The sequence below is a fragment of the Glossina fuscipes genome, unplaced genomic scaffold (assembly GCF_014805625.2).
Source record: "Glossina fuscipes isolate IAEA_lab_2018 unplaced genomic scaffold, Yale_Gfus_2 112, whole genome shotgun sequence".
Taxonomy (NCBI): Eukaryota; Metazoa; Arthropoda; class Insecta; order Diptera; family Glossinidae; genus Glossina; species Glossina fuscipes.
In genome coordinates, this window is record NW_023998455.1 from 1,754,783 (window position 1) to 1,773,626 (window position 18,844).

Below are 18,844 nucleotides of genomic sequence, written 5' to 3' on the forward strand. Positions count from 1 at the left end.
CGAGCGTAAAATTAGTGCTTGTGATATGCTTGTCCAGGTTTGAGTCAGTTGTTATCAAAGGCTATCAATAGAGGATTCAGTCTGTTTTAGTTTCATTTTTTCACAGGACATGGTTTGCCCAAAGTGGCTTTTAAAAGTTTGCCTACATGTTAGCCTACATCAAGTTAATTTTTAAAGTCCCGTTCTCCAAACAAAACTAAATACAACCTGCACATTGTTGGGAAGGCTATTAATAGTGGATTCAGTCTGTTTTAGTTTCATTTTTTCACAGGACATGGTTTGCCCACAGTAACTACGCAAAATTTCGCTTTATCAACCTCATTTTTGACAGTGTAAAAATGTTGTCCTTTCGAATATTAATTAATTTACGTAAAATCAAGTTTTGTTGATACTATTTTGCAAAAAAAATTCTGGAAAAGTTCTATTTTACTTGTATTTTGAATTTTGAATTAAATCCCTGCAAGACTTCCTTTAACAGAATTCTGTTAACGGCTTTACAGAGCTCTGCAAAAAAATTTTGGTTTGTTCCTTTGCTAGTTATATTTAAATATAACTTCACACTCTTGCAATCGCCTTGTCTTAGCTCAGATGAAGGTCCAAGCATCATTCCAGTCAAGAAATATATCAGGTAGACCGCTGTTTTCAGCGAGGTACCCGGACCGCTATTACTTCAACTTAGTCTTCCTCACACAGACAATAAGTCATCGATTGAAACGGATATGAATTAGAAGACAGATGAATTCCTATGAATGTCGCAAGAAGCTTAACGCATTCCTATCTAGTGCTGCTCTCGTTGCCTAAACAGATTTTGCAATACGAGGACGAACGTCATCATCCCATAACACCTATATACTATAATAGTTTTTGGATAGAATATAAATTCATTATCTCCCTATATAATATAGATAAGTTGCGAAAATTAAAATAAATTAAATTTCGAAAAATCAGAAGTGAGAAGAAACAGAGGAACAGAACTTGCTGAACCAGATCGCTGCATTTTGGTCGCGAAAGTAGTCTTGTCCTGAAACGACATCACATCTTATAGAAGCTGATAGGAGGCCGTATTAAAATATCCAAAAATACCCTAAGGGAAGTTTCTTAGAAGGAGTCTGCATATGTAAGTGCTTCTGAGATTGCATTAGACTTTCGCAGAAACGTACTATTTCAACCCAACTTTAATTTACAGGTGATCTCATCAAATTTAATGTTTAAGTAGATATTGCTTTATCTTTGCAAAAGTTTCCGATCATTGAAGATATATTAAATTTGGCAAACAAGACAACAATCTAGACATTTGTTCATTTGTTCTTTCACTCGAACCATTAGAACATTTAGCTGCTGACTTAAGTTTAAGTTAAGTAGACCTTTAGTTAAAATTTAGAAAAAGTAAAATGTTTGCTTCTTGGTTCTGCTTTCAGGTTTAGCATTAAAAGGGACAAGGCTTTTTAAGACGCTATGGCAGCAATGCCAATGAGTCTTGCCGGAGTACCATCTGTGGCGAACTTACGCTTATAAGGCACTTTACGCTTAATGTAACGCCACGAGCGCTCATACTAGTCTTAAAAGTGAGGTCTCTAATGCCTGTTTTCACGAGCAGCAAAAAAGGATCAGACGTCTACAGTTTCCTTCTGCGGAATGGACATCTACACCAAGCAAAGTCTTGAGTATTAAAAAAAATTTTTTGTAAGTTTTATTATTAATTTCTTTGCCAGAGAATACATTCAAGTCTTAGAACTCTAGCATCGAAAGGCTATCGGCTTTATTCAAAACTCTAACACACATGAGATTTGAAGCTGCGTTCATTAAATTGTTAAGACGAGTCTCTTTGCCTACTCAGCCACTCAGGTCGATTTTTTCTGTTGAGCTAAAAAATTTTTGAAAAGTTTTTGAGAATTTAAAGTTTCATACCCCGTCGAATAATAAATGGTATAAAAAAAATTGATATACCTTTGCTCTGTGAATTTGAAAATTTTTAAGAAAATTATGAATCATTTTTCTTTGTGTTATTGTTATATATACATACGTATTGTATATATCATAAGATGAATAATTTTCATTTTTCACATTTAAAATAATTTATTACGTTAAAGTATTAAATCGAATAAGTATGTGTGCATGTGAGCCCGGTGAAAAAAACACACCCTTTAAGAATAAAAAACATTTTTTAAATACTATAATTTTGCATATGAATGGATATACTGTTGTGTATATATTGTGTGTCTCTATTAATAAATTAAAGTGCTCGTGTTGTCATGACTTAATTTTTCTATGAACAAATATAAGTGAACAGCGTTCGATAAGAGAAAAATGCAGGTCGATGGCGTCATTACACAAACATAATATGCAGGCTTTCAAACATTTTTACATTCTGGATGTATAAATTTATCCAAGACTAAATTTGCTTAGCAGGCCTTGAGTCGCTATTTACTACATTCTGCCATATTTCCGGAAGATTATGAAATCCGCAAAATGCCTTAGGTCATTCTTTTTATAAATTCTTCTCGTCTTTCTTAAAATGTACGAATTTCGTAAAGAATTCCTCAGCCACTTTTTATTAGCCTTTTTTATCTCTTTCTAGAAGAAAATGAAATGAAAATCACATACTCAGATCTGGAGCTCCTATCTGCGAGATTTGTTTATCTCGGATATGAGACTTACACGCAAAGACCTGGAGACCCTCTCTACTAGGTTTCTAGAAGAATACAACAAACTTGAATTTTGAGCCTCTCTTTACTATGTCTTTTTATGTTTCTATGAGGATATGTATCTCACACTCAGACCTTAAGTCCTTCTCTACTCTATTTGTTCTTTTTCTAGAAAGATGTAAACTTCACATAAAGACCTTAAGCCCCTTTTTATTATATATTCTCATCCGTGGAATATGATGTGGAATATGAATCCCACACATAGACCTTAAGCGCTTCTTGAGGCTCTGTCTACTATATATTTTCAACTTTCCCCTTAAACCTTTCCTTACTATATTAGTTCAGCTTTCTAGAAAAATATGAATCTCTTATAAAGTCCACCTTAAGTCCTTCTTTACCATGTTTATCCATCTCTCGAGAAGAGTATGGATCCCGCACACAAACCCTATGCCCTTTTTTATTCCCCATCTTTCTCAGATTTCCTGAGATTCCCTTCCTACTCGTTTTCCTTTCTTCGTTTGAGTGAACGATCATTTTTTACACCCTACACCTACACCTACACTTGTGGTTGGCGTGGATGCATGCGACAGCAAGAAGAACTTGAGATAGAACCACCTTCTATTATACCGATCGATTTAGAATCACTTTCTGGATCGGTATAAACTTGTCTGTCCATCCGCCTGCCTTGTGTTCAATCTGCAGATTGCAATTTTTGAGATATTTTGATAAAGTTTGGTATACCGGCACGTTTGAATCTATTTTGGACAACTTTCTTGTCTGTCCCTTTGTCCACTCAATTTTTTTCAACTTACAGTACGCAATTTTAGAGATATTTTGTGGAAACTTGTCTCAAGTACTAACGCTATTGAAATTAGTTCGGATTGGATCACTTCTTATATAACGCGCCATTTTCAAAAGTTATTTCATAAATACCAGCAGGATGATGGGTCATGGCCCACTGTAATGTTTTTGCTTGTCTACTTTCTGTGTTTACTATCGACTCCTCTTTTTAATCATTTATTTATTTAAATAAGTTTCAACGTTCAATGGCATGTAATTTATGCTGACAAAGCAAATTTTTAGAAAAAAATTTGTAAATACTTTAACTTATTTTCAAAAATTCCACTTTCAATTAATAAACAAAAAAAAAAAAAAAAAGCAAAAAAAAAAGAAAATGCTTATCATTATTACATAAATAAAATACAAATTAATTTTCGGATCTATAATAAATGAACTCTACAATACGTAGAGTAAATATTAAGCACGTGACAAAATTATGCCAAGAAAATGACAATCCAACGAAACAAAACAAAGCAAAAAACAAAAAAATAAAACATTACATGGCTGAAGCCAGTAATTGATAATTACAAAAAAAATAATAAAAATAAAAATTAAAAAAAAAAAAAAAATGAAAATTATAATCACACTTCAGTGTCGAGCAAAAAATAAAACAAAACATGACAATAAACAATGAGTAACTAGATAAGTTTTAATGTATAAAATTATAAACAAGTTGTTCACGTTAAAAAGCCCTTGTCGGAGTACTTGGGTGGATTTCGATTTTGATAGAGATGCGATAACTATATATACTTTTGGAATTTTTTGAGAATCTCCTTTGTCTTCAAACATTATTAGATAAAACAAAATTGCTTTTTTACAAGGTACGCTATCTTTTTGCACTCATCACTGAAGGGAAAGTTTTTAATGACCTTTCAAACAGTTCGTCGCCGTTCTATACATTTTCCATTCACATGTGACACCGAATCGATTGAGCTGCAGACACCTCGATTTAGTCTCAGGTCTGTCTGCGCTTCCCCTATGCGCGGCAAAAGCTTTGTTATCACAAGATTTTTAGAGAATTAGTTATGTCTGTACCTGCCTCCTTATACACGTTGCAAGGACTCTTCCATCCTGGTTCAATTTAGCTATACATTTATGCGTCTTGAATCTCTTGCATTGTAAAGACCCTTGTGATCGTAAGACTTCAAACCGGTTTAATTATATCCCTCCGGCTCTCTTTCTGCTCATTGTTAAAATCATTTTAAGATAGTAAGATTGAATTTAGGTTACGAGTTGCAAAAGATCTTACGATCGTTACCTTCCGATTCGATTCAACTGTATTGGTCTGACGCTATTCACGTGCGTTGTAAATATCCGCTCGACTTTCTTCCTGCTCATGTTTAAAATTGTTTTGTGACGGCAAAATTGCGAGCGATTTTTAGTTTGCGCGTTACCTATGCCGGTTTGCCTCTCCTCCTTTGCTTGCGTCCATAAGGCTTCGAACCGATTTAACTGTATTTGTAGATCTCTCTTCCTTCTCATAGGATGGTTTAGTTTTCTCGTTTTGCTTCGACTCGCTGTCCAAGTTACTGCGACGCAAAGAATTGGAGTTAATTTACCTCTGTGGCTGTTCCTCTTAGGAAGTAGGAGAGTAGGATTACCTTTCTGCAATCACAAGATTATCAATGAAGCCAGCTTTACCTGCCTGCCGTTCTTTCTGTGCGTTACTAAAGGTTTGGCGATTAGGAGAATCTGAGTCTATTCAATTATACCTATCCGTCCGTATTTTTACCCATTGCTTAAACTTTTGCCATTGTAAGACTTTCATTCGATTCGACTTATATCTATATCTCTCTTGCTAGAGTTCGCACTATTGTAAGATTCCAATTCGATTGAGTTATATCTATCTGCAATGGCGGGCAAAACTGGACACCTAATATTAAAAAGCAAGTAAACATACAATTCCCGGTGAAAAGACTTTACCTAAAACACTAATTCTTACTCTCTTCTTTTGTCTTTTCTTAAGTTTACCGTTCGAAGACTGCGAATTGACTTATCCTTATATATTTCTCTCTTCTACCATGGACTGCTAAAGTTGCTTGGATCATTAACTTCCAAATCGATTTAGTTGTATCTATCTAGAGTGAAGAGCAGTGAAGAGTATATTGAAGAGCAAATAAACTCCTGTAATTATCGCAGTAGGGGGAACAAGTTTACCTAAAACATTAATCCTTACTCTCTTCGAACTAACTGTAAAAAATACAACGAAATGCAATTCATGAATAAGTAAACAAGAGCCAAATGGATTCATTTGTCCCGTTTTTCACGATTCACGTTCTTTACATGGAAATTTCGTATTTTGTTCATAGATCTTTTTTTTTATGACAGATTTTACACGCTTTGGCTTGCTTTCGACAAGTTTTTGTATTGTTTTATAGCTCGTTAAGATTATTAGGAGAATGTTTATATGATGCCAGCTTTCTACGCCAAGATTCTTATAATTCTATAGTTTAAAGAAAACTTAGCTCGCATCTTCTTTGTACTCGCCGCTAAAGGATGATGGATGGGGGTCAGTTCGTTTTTTTTTTTCATAATATACCAGCGATATGGGTATCAAATAAAAGAACTTGGAGAATACAATGCGAAAAGCATAGAGGTGGGTATGCGAAATTGTGGGATTCAGAGGAAGCAGCGAAATCAAATTACTGATAACGACTTGCAATCTATAGAAGGATTTTGATACAAATATATATCATGTAAAGGCCTAAAGCAGAACTTCTCTTAGGTCTATCATCAATATAATGAATAAGTTTATGATTTTTGTATTCGCCAAAACTTTTCGTTTCCGAACCGCCAAAATTTTTAATAAATCACTCATATAGTAAACAGTTTTGTGGTAATCATATGAAGTAGCTGTTCCTGGCAACCCCTTTAAGTTCTTCTTCTTCTCCTCAGGCATTCAGTCGATTAAGAAGGGATGATTCGCCGCGTGGTTAAGGAAAATGCTTAGTATCAACGCATAGTACTTTATCTGAGCCACAATAACATCGCGATTAGTTTAAGTAATTTCCTAACAACAGATTTCCTTGTTCATTTATTGACTGTAGATGTTATCAAGCTTTTTAATGCGTGTCAAAATCTGCCATGGCTTTATTATTCTTTTTTAAATATTTTGCGATTTTGTAGATTCATTTCATCATATTTACGAAAAAAGAAAAAAAAAAGCTAATGAAGAATTTGTACCTGCCTTTGAATGCCTTTTGGACACTTGTTCTTACCTAAATATTGTTTACAAGAAACGTTCAATTTTTCGGTGATAGTGCTTACGACACCGAAACGATTTTGCAACGGGGTTGCACTTAAATTTGGAAGTAAATCAAAATTTTAATTTTTTCCTTTAGAACCTTAGACATTTTTCGATATTGAGGGCGTGGTTTTTTTGGTCAGGTACCGTCCATTCCTTGGCTTGTTTGTCCCTCAAGTCAAATCAAAGAGTGGGTATACTAAATTTGGCGCAAATTATTGATATACGAACGGACGGACAGACATATTTACCGTATTTATCCATTCCTTAACGTGGCTTGTCCATCATATCAAATGAAAAAGTAGTTATACTAAATTTGGGGCAAATGATTGATAAACGAACGGACGGACAGACGTATTCAAGCTAATTTACACAGTTTATGAATATTTCGTACCTACTCGCGACAAACGGAATAATAAAATTAATATAAATTTTTGTTCTGCGTGTATTTACAAATGAATTCAAACCAAACAAGAAAAAATACAAATAAAAATAAAAAAAAAAAAATTTAAACAATTAGTCATATCATGTTTACAAACAAACATACACTGAAATGTATATAAATATAAATACACTGTTTAAGGCAAGGAAAGTAAAAATAGAAAGCGTAAGCGTAACTGATACCTTTTTAGAGATCGGGGAAAAGTCACAGTTTTATAAGAATTTACTAAAAACAATGTCGGCCTTAATAAAATTCGATATCGTTTGGTGATAGCGTTATGTTCATCACGAGATAAACACAGCTGTTTAAACCGTTAGGCAGCAATGAAGTATGGAAACTATATACATATAAATAGAATTTGAAGCCATATATGTAAATATGATGGATATTAACTAGACGCACGAGACCAAACAGGTAAACTATCGATACTCAAATATCGGCAAATCTGAGAATCTAAATTAGCAACTAATTCAAAGGAATTCTATTGGCATTAAAAAACACATTCCTGCTGGCTCAGTCAAATGGTAAAAATTAGTGTAAGAACGTTCTACCTAACATCTTTGCTTCATCGATAAGTTTAAGTGACAGTAAGTAGTGGTGGAAAGTGGTCAGAGTTGAGAGATTTTATAAAAAATGTTCAATCAATAATCCAGAAGAGGGTAAGCAGAAACACTGCTGAACGGTATTTACAAAAGCGTTGGGGATCAAATGTTGATGAAAATTCGGGATCAAAAGTTTATTTTAATTTCATAAATCATTTACTCTTTTTTTCTTGTATGTCAAATTTGAGACTCCGGCAAGGCAAGACAGAGAGTCGAATAAATCCTATAACCACAACAAGCGACTGTCTGATGTCATTTCCTAATTGACGATATAATTGGGTCATAGCTGTTAGAAAATGTGGGTCTGTGATGGGATTGGTTTACCCAACGATTTTGACTGATGCATTTTAGCTCCTGGCAACGAGAAACTATTACGCAGAAGTCACCGTAAGTATCGTCGGCCGTCTGCTTGCAGACTTATTTACTTAGTATTTAGCTGCTATGGCTGTTCACACATGGCTATAAGAGGGCCACAGAAATTGGAGTAATGCCTGACATTGCCGGCAAACCAAAAGCATTATACGAGCGATCGGTACCAGTATACCCAACTCAACAAAGTCACATGCACTAAAAGTGCCTACGGAAAGTTGTCGAAGGAGCGAAGGCTTTACTGACTACTGGGTATGTTTTTTCGGGGAGTATCGTGATGGGTATGGCCACACTGAATAGTTAACGATATATGATGGATCTCGCCTTGTCCAGAGGGAAGAGTTTGAAACAAATTCAGTTACGACAATTCCTATATCAGTCTGCCCAATTTTCATAAGTGACGCGAGGACTGCCTTGCAAACTAAAGGATGCAAGCGGTCGCTTACATATAGCTCGTAAGCTAATGGGCTTGATTAAGTAGCTTCGACAGGTGTAGACATCATATTCCAAACATTATTTGACTCGTTTTGGCTATTAACGCAAAGTGGACACTTCAGCTCGACGTCAAAATTGTTCAATTTAGTCCTATTGGAGTTTTTTTCTTTAAATCCTGCATATAAAACGAACTCTACGCCAATGTGGCGAAACAGAGCCACTGTAAATGAAAGAAGGCACTGAAAAATTTCATGAAACAGTAAACGTTTCAGTGTAAAAACAGTCCACCTAGACATTTGCAAAAACCTACAATGAGTTATAAATTTCAGAGTTTGAACTTTGAGTTGCATTCCATGAGGACTATGATATGGAAATTATTTATATGGAATCAGGTGGATTTGCAGCACGAAGAAATTCGTCCTCAAATAGGAAAATGTTCACAGTTCTAACGTGGAATGTTTTACTGTTCTCGCATACATTATTTTTCCCGATTAACACTAGTTTTAAAGGATAGCTTGTTGTTTAGTTCAACGATCCTTCTGTACTTATGACAATGCCCAAATTTAGGACATTTTGTGGATAACTTTAAAAGATCAAACTTGTTCTCTTCGCACGTTATTTGCATTGACAGAAGTGGTGCCCGGTAGACAGTATACTATTTTGACTACTAATTGCATAGGAAGATGCTTACAATAAAGCCTCGACTATCGAAAAAGAAAATTAATGGAGGCAAGGTTGGATACCCAATGTGTACTTATACATAAAGACCTGGTTTCAATGGTTCAATTTTTACTATGATTTTGATTTAAATCCTTTCGAGACTTCGTTTAACATAACTCTGTTAATTGCTTAAGGGTTTTCTGTTACAATTCTTGGTTCGTGTCCTTTCTCTATTATATTTAAATATAACTTCACTTCCGTGCAGGAATATATGTAAGTAGTTACGAGTCTTTGCAAGGTTATACAACTTTGCGGATATATATATATATATATATATATATGTAATTCTACTATTGCATAGTTTGGAAGGAGCTACTAACAATAATTGAGTGTAACTGTTTCCAATGATAAAAACTTCCGGTTTTTTTTTTTCTTGCAACGAAAAATAATATAAATAGAGACCATTGTCAATACATTTCAAGGTTAAATTTGTAATTAGTGTTGAAAAACTTCTACAAATCTATAAACAGTTACAATATAATTCCACACCTGTTGAAAATTCCAAACAATTATTTTTTCTGCTATTTTAGAAAATTTATATGCGTAAGCAGGACGCATTTAAGAAGTCATTGGAACACATATTGGACACCCAACTTTTAAATTTGTTTTTATGAAGAAAAAGTGGTTTTTATACGCTACACCTCCTCCTATAATATAGAGTTGTATAGAGACACTTTTTAAACTCAGAATTTATATGGGCAGTGTGATCGAACAAATGGTCCGATGCGTACTATTTTCAATAGTGTCCATCCTAGGGCCAAAACTGGTTGGTTATCATCATGTCTCACCTGTAGGTTGAACACAAAAAAAAAAAAAATGACGAACAAATAGGCAGCCAAATAAGGAATCACTTCCTGCAATGACCGAAGTAATAAAAAGTGAGATCATCTCAGATCCTTCTTAATGTACGCTAGAACCGGTGTTGTTTAGGGTATAATAAAACAATTCAGAACATAATAGCTGGACAAGGTCGACAAGTGAATACCCTACCCCTGTTTGCCTAACACAGTGATTCATTCATCCATGTTTTTAATAATATACCAAAAATTATATATAATTTTTATGCATAACTTTTATGAAAGTCATCATATTGGAGGATACTCGAAACGTCAAGTAACATGATCGATAGGAAACTTTATTTACTTGTAAACTGTTTCATTATTTTACTGTTGCTACCATTGCAATAAACCAGAAGTAGACTTGACCAGAAGGACTTCCCAATATCAGGCCTGGTATGGGGCGAGAAACAAACAGCAAATGTATGAAAATATTACATAAAAATAAGTGAGAACGCTATAGTTGGGCAAGACCGACCATTAGATAGGCCACGCCACAACGCTTATACAGTCAGCTTCTTTGTAATTTTTTTATAATTTTCCATTTTCCATAGATTTTTTCGCCATAGAAAGGTTTGCTTTCATTGAGTGCCACCCATGTTATGTGATACGGTCTAATAAATAGACTCATGTAATCCAAACTCGCGATGGTTAATTTACTAAGAACCGACTTCCACCATAAAATACTGGAAACTAAAAAGTCTTGGCATATAAAGACTTATATTTCGTAAGGACCATTTCAGAGGTTAGGACTCAGCAGGGTCCAAATTCAATAAGATTAGTTTTTATGTCAAATTATTACTATAAGTGAATTTTCATTGAAAATTAGGCCTTTTTACCATATTAATATTCAATTTCCGTAGGAGTGCTTACATAGAAAGGTTTAAAGTTTTTGCAATAATTTAAAATGCCGAAGTATTGTTGCTAAGCGATTTTTTTTCGCAAAATTCTGAAAATTGGACTATTTTTTGTGGTGGACGGCCCGATCCGGACTATTTTCATTGATATTCTTTGCTGATCCAAGGGCGTCATCAAAATATGTTGAAAATTGCGACATGTAAGTTGAATGCTTGGATAGATGGACCGACAAATTTATATCAATTCAGAAAATAAGTGTAAATCGATCGATACGTATGACTCAAGTCCTTTTGGGTGTTGCATACATCAACAAAGTTTACATACGCTTACACTATAGGTGGGTAGAGTGCAAAAACTTAAAATTTTATTTATTAAGCAAATAAATTTTATATAATTGCTTTAAACAATTGCAAAACATGCAAAATGTTGCAAACGCCTTCGGCCTAAGTTAATAACAATGGCAATTATCGTTACCATTAGTAAGTGGTAATGTGTGTTAATAGATGTACAAGTTCAATCAAACCATAATTGGGAGAATTAAAAGTTTCCTTTCGTAACTTTCCATTACTTTTCTTCAATTTATTCGATCCTTAGAAAAATAATTTTTACTTATATTGTCTGTGGGTTATTAAAATTGAAAAAGCATAAGCGGCAATACTGCTGGGTTAACTACAAATTCGTTGCTATTTCATTGGTGATATGTACAAGAATAAAAAAGACTATCCTCCTCCGATGATAAATTTATCGACTCAAGTGGTACGAATCCTCGGTTTTCTCATTCTCTCATTCCATTACAAACTAAAACAGGCTTCTGATAAAGAAGAGGATGGGAGAAAAATTGCTCTCGACCGCAAAGCGATTATGAAAGCTGTTTCTAAAAGTGAAGACTTATACTACACCGGAGCGCGTTGTTAGTAAAAAGCTGTATATGACTTATTAAGGTTTTCTTCTGAATGACACCCTATATCACTTATCGCACTAGGGCATAGTAAGTTTGTGTGGATGTGTATAACGCCTAAAAGGACATGAGATAGATGGACTCTTTATTATATTGATCGATTCACAGGCACTTTTTGAATCTTTCGAAATTCAAGTTTGTCTCTTCGTCTGTCCTTCGCTTTTCTTGCGCTCAACCTGCAGGTCGCAATTTTTGCGTAATTTTGATCAAATTTCTTACAATGACGTGGGATGATTCGATTTCTTGATTCGATGTTATTGGAAAATACTTCAAAACCTAACTACGTATGCAATATGTAAGAAATTGCGTCTTTAAAGTCTTTATCATCATGCATCACTCTTGGCACAGTGCGGATGTATACAGCACCCAGTAGGAAGGAAGGAATAGACTCAACCTTTATTATATTGATCGATTCACAGGCATTTTATGAATCGATATAAATGTGTCTATCCATCCGTCCGTTTTATTTTGTTGTGTTCAACCTACAGATCGCAATTTTGATCAAATTTGTTATACTAGTGTGTTTTGTGTGTCCATGGCCGCCATGGCCGCATTGGGGGCCCGCGGCGGCCTACAATCTTTTTACTTGTAAACCCAGAAAGTATGACTGGATTTCAATTTTAGCGTCTAACAAATGTCTAGATCGATACTACAAGTGCTAATAAAACACATCGTAGTGAACATTTTGTCCTTAGGTGAAAAAAAAAAATAAATTTTTTCGCCAAATCATTTAAAATAATAATAACAATAATAACAATAATTTCCTCCTTAATTGGTGTTAATTCTTTAACGTATTTTATGTAAGATTTTGTTTTTTCCTTAACCAAAAACGGAAACACTTGCGAAAAAGTTTTGAAAATAATTATAGAGAAAATGCACAACAACAACGACTAAAACAATTTCCAAAGAAAATTATAGAAATGACGCGTACGCCAATGAAGCATAACAGTTATTACTATTGGAGGACAAGAAAAAAAAAAAATAGCATTGATTGAAAGGGCGGGCTATGATTGTTAAGATAGTGCAACGAATCGGGGAGAAGTTTGAATGGGCAGACGTTAGTTATATAATTGCCCTGCACGTATATTATATGCAAAGATATTGAAAGACATTTCAAGGCATCGTAAAGTGGAAAAACTTTTGACGAATGTATGCATAAATGCGTGTGTGTATGCAAACGCCTACATAGTTTCCCTGTCAAAATAGTGACGGGCATCAATCAACATTTGTCATAACTAATATGACGAACTTCCCGTTTAAGGAAGTTATGGTACAATATTTTTTTTTTGCGTACTTTCTTGCGAGTTTTCTCCAATCGTTTCATTCAGTTGTGATAATCATCAACAAGTGAAAATTTAAGTATGAAAAAAAATTAAAATCTCCAATCTCTTTCGGAAGAAAGCAACGATGTTAGGTCGAAACCATCCAAACCACACTTGAAGACCATGACTTAGCTTTCTCAAGCTTAAAAGACAGCATATTCATCATCATCGTCAAATGAGATGTGATCGATAAGAAGGGCGACTCCTTGCATACTTTATGCATTCCTTCTATATACATATAAGTGTGTATTAAGTTGGTGTGGACGTATATCGAACGTGCTATTGGAAATCGTTTGGATCAGTCCCTACTGTTTCAACCACCACTCCCCATATAACTCCCCATCTCGACAAAATTCGTTATGTAATATTATTGGGGCATTCTAGATTAGTCAGAAAAGTATTGTTGGGCTGGGGCAATTTTTGTAACCCTTCCTCATATAACCGTTCTTACGAATCTTTAATCTTTATACAGTAAAGGAGTATAATCTTAACATTTAATCATGAAAACTAGTTCATAACAGTAAATTGACATAGAAATCAACCTTACTGAATATGGACCACGTTGGCCTATTTTTTGAATACCGCAGGAAGTAAGCATTCTTCCAATATGCGGACCTTCGCGAAAAGTTGGCCTTTGCATGGAAATAACTTACACCGGGCGAAGAACTGTATACGACGAAATCATGTAAAGTGTCTAATAGTTAGTCTGCATTGACTTTAATGTTCTTACTTGTTTTATTACACCCTACACAACAAGGATAGAATGGTATATTAAGAAGGATTTGAGATAAATCCACCTTTTACTAAGTCGCTCATTGCAGAAAGTGATTCTAAGTTTGTCTGTCCATCTGTCCGTCGTTTTTTCTTGTGTTCAAACAAAATTGATACATCGGGCTGTTGTGTCCCAAGGACGAAAACTATTGAAAATGATTCTGATCGAACCAAATATCTATATTACGCGAACTTGTGTACGCGTACTTCTGTTTTGATATACGTATGTGTATATAGTTCATAATAATATCCGTCATTTCTTCTGTAGAACTTACTAGAACTTTTTCTATTTTTCTAGTGATTTCATACTCGAAACTTTTTATTCGACGTTTGGTTCGTAGCGAAAATTTCAAAAAAAAATCGAGCACAGACGGGCTCTTAGCCTGCAATATTACATTATTAATTATGTGGACAAACCGTACCGCTACCTAGAAGGTCTATTGTAATCGCCCGTGTCCATAGCCCTCCAGTTTTACGATTCTTATGAATGTCGCCACTTTTTTTGGATCGGAGCAAATGTGTCCTGTGTTGCAAAATGCTCGCCGAATACATGGTGTTTGATTCTACAGATGGTCTCACATTCACGTAGAGTATAATAGGACGTCTCATTCGTCCCTTGACAGAATCTGCATGAATCGATGTCAGACATACCCATGTTTTTTAGATGGAACCCGAGGGAATTATGTCCCGTGTACAAGCGCGTGACTAAACGTAGTTTACGTGCCATGCCGGATTCTTTTTGCCTACCGTTGTCTTGCACATTGCTTCCAATGGCAATCCAATTTCTTCTGTGCCGATTGCGACGTTAAGCTTGTAATAGGGCTTCTTGGTACGCCACAGAATGATTTAGTCTGCAGTAAGATTAACTATAAAATGCATCACTGTATTATTAGGTGATTACAATTCCCTATACTTTTTTGACAAAATTCATATATGAGGGAGTAATGTTAATAATCATTCGGTTCTCAGATAATAAACGTAAGTTAAATTTTTTTTTTTTTTTTTTTTTTTTTTTAAGCATTTTGCATGAAATTATTTTATTCGCACGTTTGAAAATCGCATACACTGGCGTGGACAGTTAGTTAGTTAGCAACCGTCAAACGCAAACGTCTTAGAAAAGTGAAAATAAATCTTAACAGAAACGCGCAACATTTATTAAGCAAAAAATTAAAAAAAAAAATAAAAAATTAATTCACTAAAAGGAAGATTTTAAAAAAGTGATTTCTTTCCATTTTCGAATTTATTAAAAATTCGCACATTTTTTGCATATTTTCAAGATATATATATTCTTAAACCATCGAGAGTAAAGAAAATGCATGTTAATCGTGAGGGCTTATTAAAGAAAGCCGCCGCTGCACTGTCTGTTGCTATTACTGTCGGTTTCTTAGTAATACCGAAAGTGATGAAATTCGCGATGAAAAAAATGATTAACTTAAGTCCGGGCACTGATGTGCGTGAGTTATGGTCTAATACTCCGTTCCCCCTGCATTTCTATATTTACATGTTTAACATAACCAATCCGGATGAGTTGGCCGCTGGTGGAAAAGCAATTCTAAAAGAAGTCGGACCGTTTGTTTTTGAGTAGGTTTTCTCTTTGCTTTCTGTTTCTTTCTCTCTTTTTCGCTTTCCTCTTAGAGGAAAGAAATTAAGAAAATATACAAAATATTTTTTTTCTTTATGTTTTCAGTGAATGGAAATCAAAATATGACTTAGTCGATGATCCTGTTGAAGACACCGTTGATTATCATATGCGCAATACGTATATATTTAACAAAGAAAAATCTGCTCCTTTAACCGGCGAAGAAGTCATAACTGTTTTGCATCCCTTAATAGTCGTAAGATTTTTTCTTATATCATATAAGTTTCGATTTATACCCGACGCAATACATAGAAACAATAATGAAATTTGTTTGTGTCTTCAATTGGATCAGGCAAAGCATTGTTAGGTAGTTCAAAATATATGTTGCAGATTTCCGGTGGTGTACGGAACCACGAATCTAGCATTCTATTCTTATCTGATCGTAGGTAAGAATGATGATAAAGAAACTTACAAAATGATTACACGGAAAAAGGAATCGGTTGAATAAGGTGGAGGAAATGGCCATTTAAAGCATACACCTACGGCATCTAGGGCACCTGCGGCAGATAAGTCGCTCAGACCCACTATGGCATGTAGAGCATCTATGGCACCAATATGCCTTACGGCATCTAAACCTAGGTCATGTAGGTTACCTACGCTGTCTTGGTCACCTATGACGGCTAATCCACCTAGGGCATCTGGCGGCACCAATGCATCTACGAACCAAGATTATTTAAGTCGATTAGGACATCTAGGCTACCTACGGCATCTAGCCATAAGTCCTCTAGGGCATCTAGGCTATCTAGGCCATTTATGGTAACAAGGACGCCTATAACAGCTAGTTCTCCTAGATAATCTAGAACATATAGGGTATTTAGATCACCTGAGGCACCTAGAGGCGTAAGGAACCTTTATCCCTTCGGCCAGATAAAAGTAATAATTAAGAGTTCCGCTAGAACTATGGACAGACAACTCTTGAATTTTGCATCATGGTAATGTTTTTTCTTACATCACATTGGTCCTTGCAGATCTTTTAAACGGACGTTAATAAGGTCATCACTAAATATTTGTATCTAAAGTGAATCAATAGTCATATCTTTTGTCGAAGGCCCTATTCATCTAATTTAACTCCGTTGGACTCACAGCTATTCGCGAAATTCAAAAAGTCCGAAACTGGCTACGGAATATAATAGCATAAAATTGGATACAGATGTCAGTAAGAGCCGCGCCGAACTAATAAAAAAATTTAGTCGAACGATCTTTTTATAAAAAGATCGTTTCTACTAATTACACTAATATTAATTAAAATAGTGAGTTTTCAAATTGAAGCTTCACATGGGCAGCGTTCGGAAAGGCGGTCCGATTCGAACCATTTTCAACAGTATTCGTCCTTGGGTTAAAAGCTGCCCTTGTACCAAATTGCATTAATATATCTCAGAATTTCTGACCTAAACGTTGAACACAAAGAAAGAAGACAGACGGACGGACACACTTCGCGATCTAACTTTGAACACAAAGAAAGAAAGCAGGCGGACGGGCAGATTTCGTATAATAAAAGATGAGTTTATTTTAGGTCTTTGCGGGTACTGCACAAACTTAATAAACCCTTTTACCAAACGTAGCGTATGATTTGTTTAACTCAAGCGTACAAACATATCAATCTGCCGTCCTGTTCTTAGCATAAGTTTTCAAAGCAGTTTCAACTTTTGCTTAAGTTTTAAGTAAAATTCATTGAAAGTGTCAACTAAGGCAAGCGTATAAGCGATCCCTTGAATGCCTTTTAAACGTTTCGTGAATTCTAAAGCAATTTAACAACTTTATAGATTAAATTAAAATTGAATTTATAAATAATTCATCGGCAGTGCTGGCACATTAAAAATAATTTGTTTTATTAAGTTATTATTTTAATGATTGACATTCTTTTAGGGCGCAACAATTGTGGTGCAACGTGAACGTGCACCTATGATGGATATAGTTGTTAAAGGTCTCACACATATCTTTGGTGATATGAAGCCTTTTTTGGTATTACCATTTATGGACATATTCTTTCGCGGCTTTCCAATTGACTGTTCGTCAGACGAATTCGAAGCGAAGGCTGTCTGTTCGGCATTTTACACGGGTGAGGTTAAGGCAGCAATCCAATTAAATAAAACTCATTTTGGCTTCTCATTCATGGGCAAGGTAAGCACAAAAATAATTGATGATCTAAAATGCTTGATATTTAAATTCATTTATTTTACTCGAGGCCAATCATTCGGATGCGGGTCATTTTAAGGCTTGTCGTGGAGTTAAAAATATCCATAAAATGGGTAAAGTGATACGTTTTGAAGATGAGCCTGAATTGGACGTTTGGCCTGGCGATAATTGTAACGAAATTATTGGCACTGATGGCACCGTATTTCCACCATTTCTATCTAAGGAGCAAGGATTGTGGGCATTTTCACCTGAATTATGCCGCTCTATAGGCACTTTTTATACCCATAAATCTTCGTATGCAGGTATGCCGGCCAGTCATTTTACCACCGAATTTGGAGATCTAAAGGTATTTAGAGGAATTCCTAAATTTATATCCACCACTTGAGAGCCGTCTTTGCTCTCACTTCACATACACAATCGTTGCCAACTTGACAGTATCTTTAGTCGTTTGCTTATCTTAATAGTGGGGTTCGAAAATTTAAAAAAGCTGTGTCGCTGTACTCCTTTCATTCTAACTTCCCAATTGAAATTCGAATTGGCGAATAATCGCTCACCATGTTATCGCTACATTTTGCACTTATTCGTTATCACATGCTTTTCTGAAATTCAAATTTTTTCACAAATTCGTACCCGACAGCGTTTTTGCACACGATCACTATCATTCTTCTAAGACCTCTCTCTACTTAATTCTCCAAATGCAAATAACTATTCGAGCAATCTTATGCCTTGATTCGCAATCGATGCACATTAGATAGAAGACTCTAGCACACGCTTTTTCGAAATTTCCTAATAAAAAGATTTTCCGCGATATATCTTGAGTGGTGGTTATTTTAAATTCCTTGGAAAGAGAAAATTAATTATCCATTTTTTACATAAAACTGTTAGGAACAACCCGATTACCATTGCTTTTGTAATGATCCTGATGATCCGGATAGTTGTCCGCCTAAAGGCACTATAGATTTGCAGCCATGTTTAGGAGGTCCCTTCTTGGCTTCGTTACCACATTTCTATTTAGCTGATTCAAAAC

The 18,844-nt window shown here is 35.1% G+C and overlaps 2 protein-coding genes across 3 annotated transcripts in view; one reads left to right on the forward strand and one right to left on the reverse strand.

Moving 5' to 3' along the window:
- LOC119639461 (5'-AMP-activated protein kinase subunit gamma-1) overlaps positions 1-18,844 on the reverse strand; it is a 159,077-nt gene that overhangs the window by 97,004 nt on the left and 43,229 nt on the right. The gene's annotated exons all lie outside the window — the stretch shown is intronic.
- LOC119639463 (sensory neuron membrane protein 1) overlaps positions 15,269-18,844 on the forward strand; it is a 4,883-nt gene continuing 1,307 nt past the window's right edge. The window contains exons 1-5 of the mRNA XM_038036860.1: positions 15,269-15,623; positions 15,730-15,877; positions 17,548-17,802; positions 17,867-18,163; positions 18,703-18,844. The exon at positions 18,703-18,844 is cut by the window's right edge and continues 131 nt beyond it. Of these exons, the coding sequence (XP_037892788.1) occupies positions 15,355-15,623; positions 15,730-15,877; positions 17,548-17,802; positions 17,867-18,163; positions 18,703-18,844 (1,111 nt within the window). The 5' untranslated portion in view covers positions 15,269-15,354. The remainder of the gene's footprint in view (positions 15,624-15,729; positions 15,878-17,547; positions 17,803-17,866; positions 18,164-18,702) is intronic.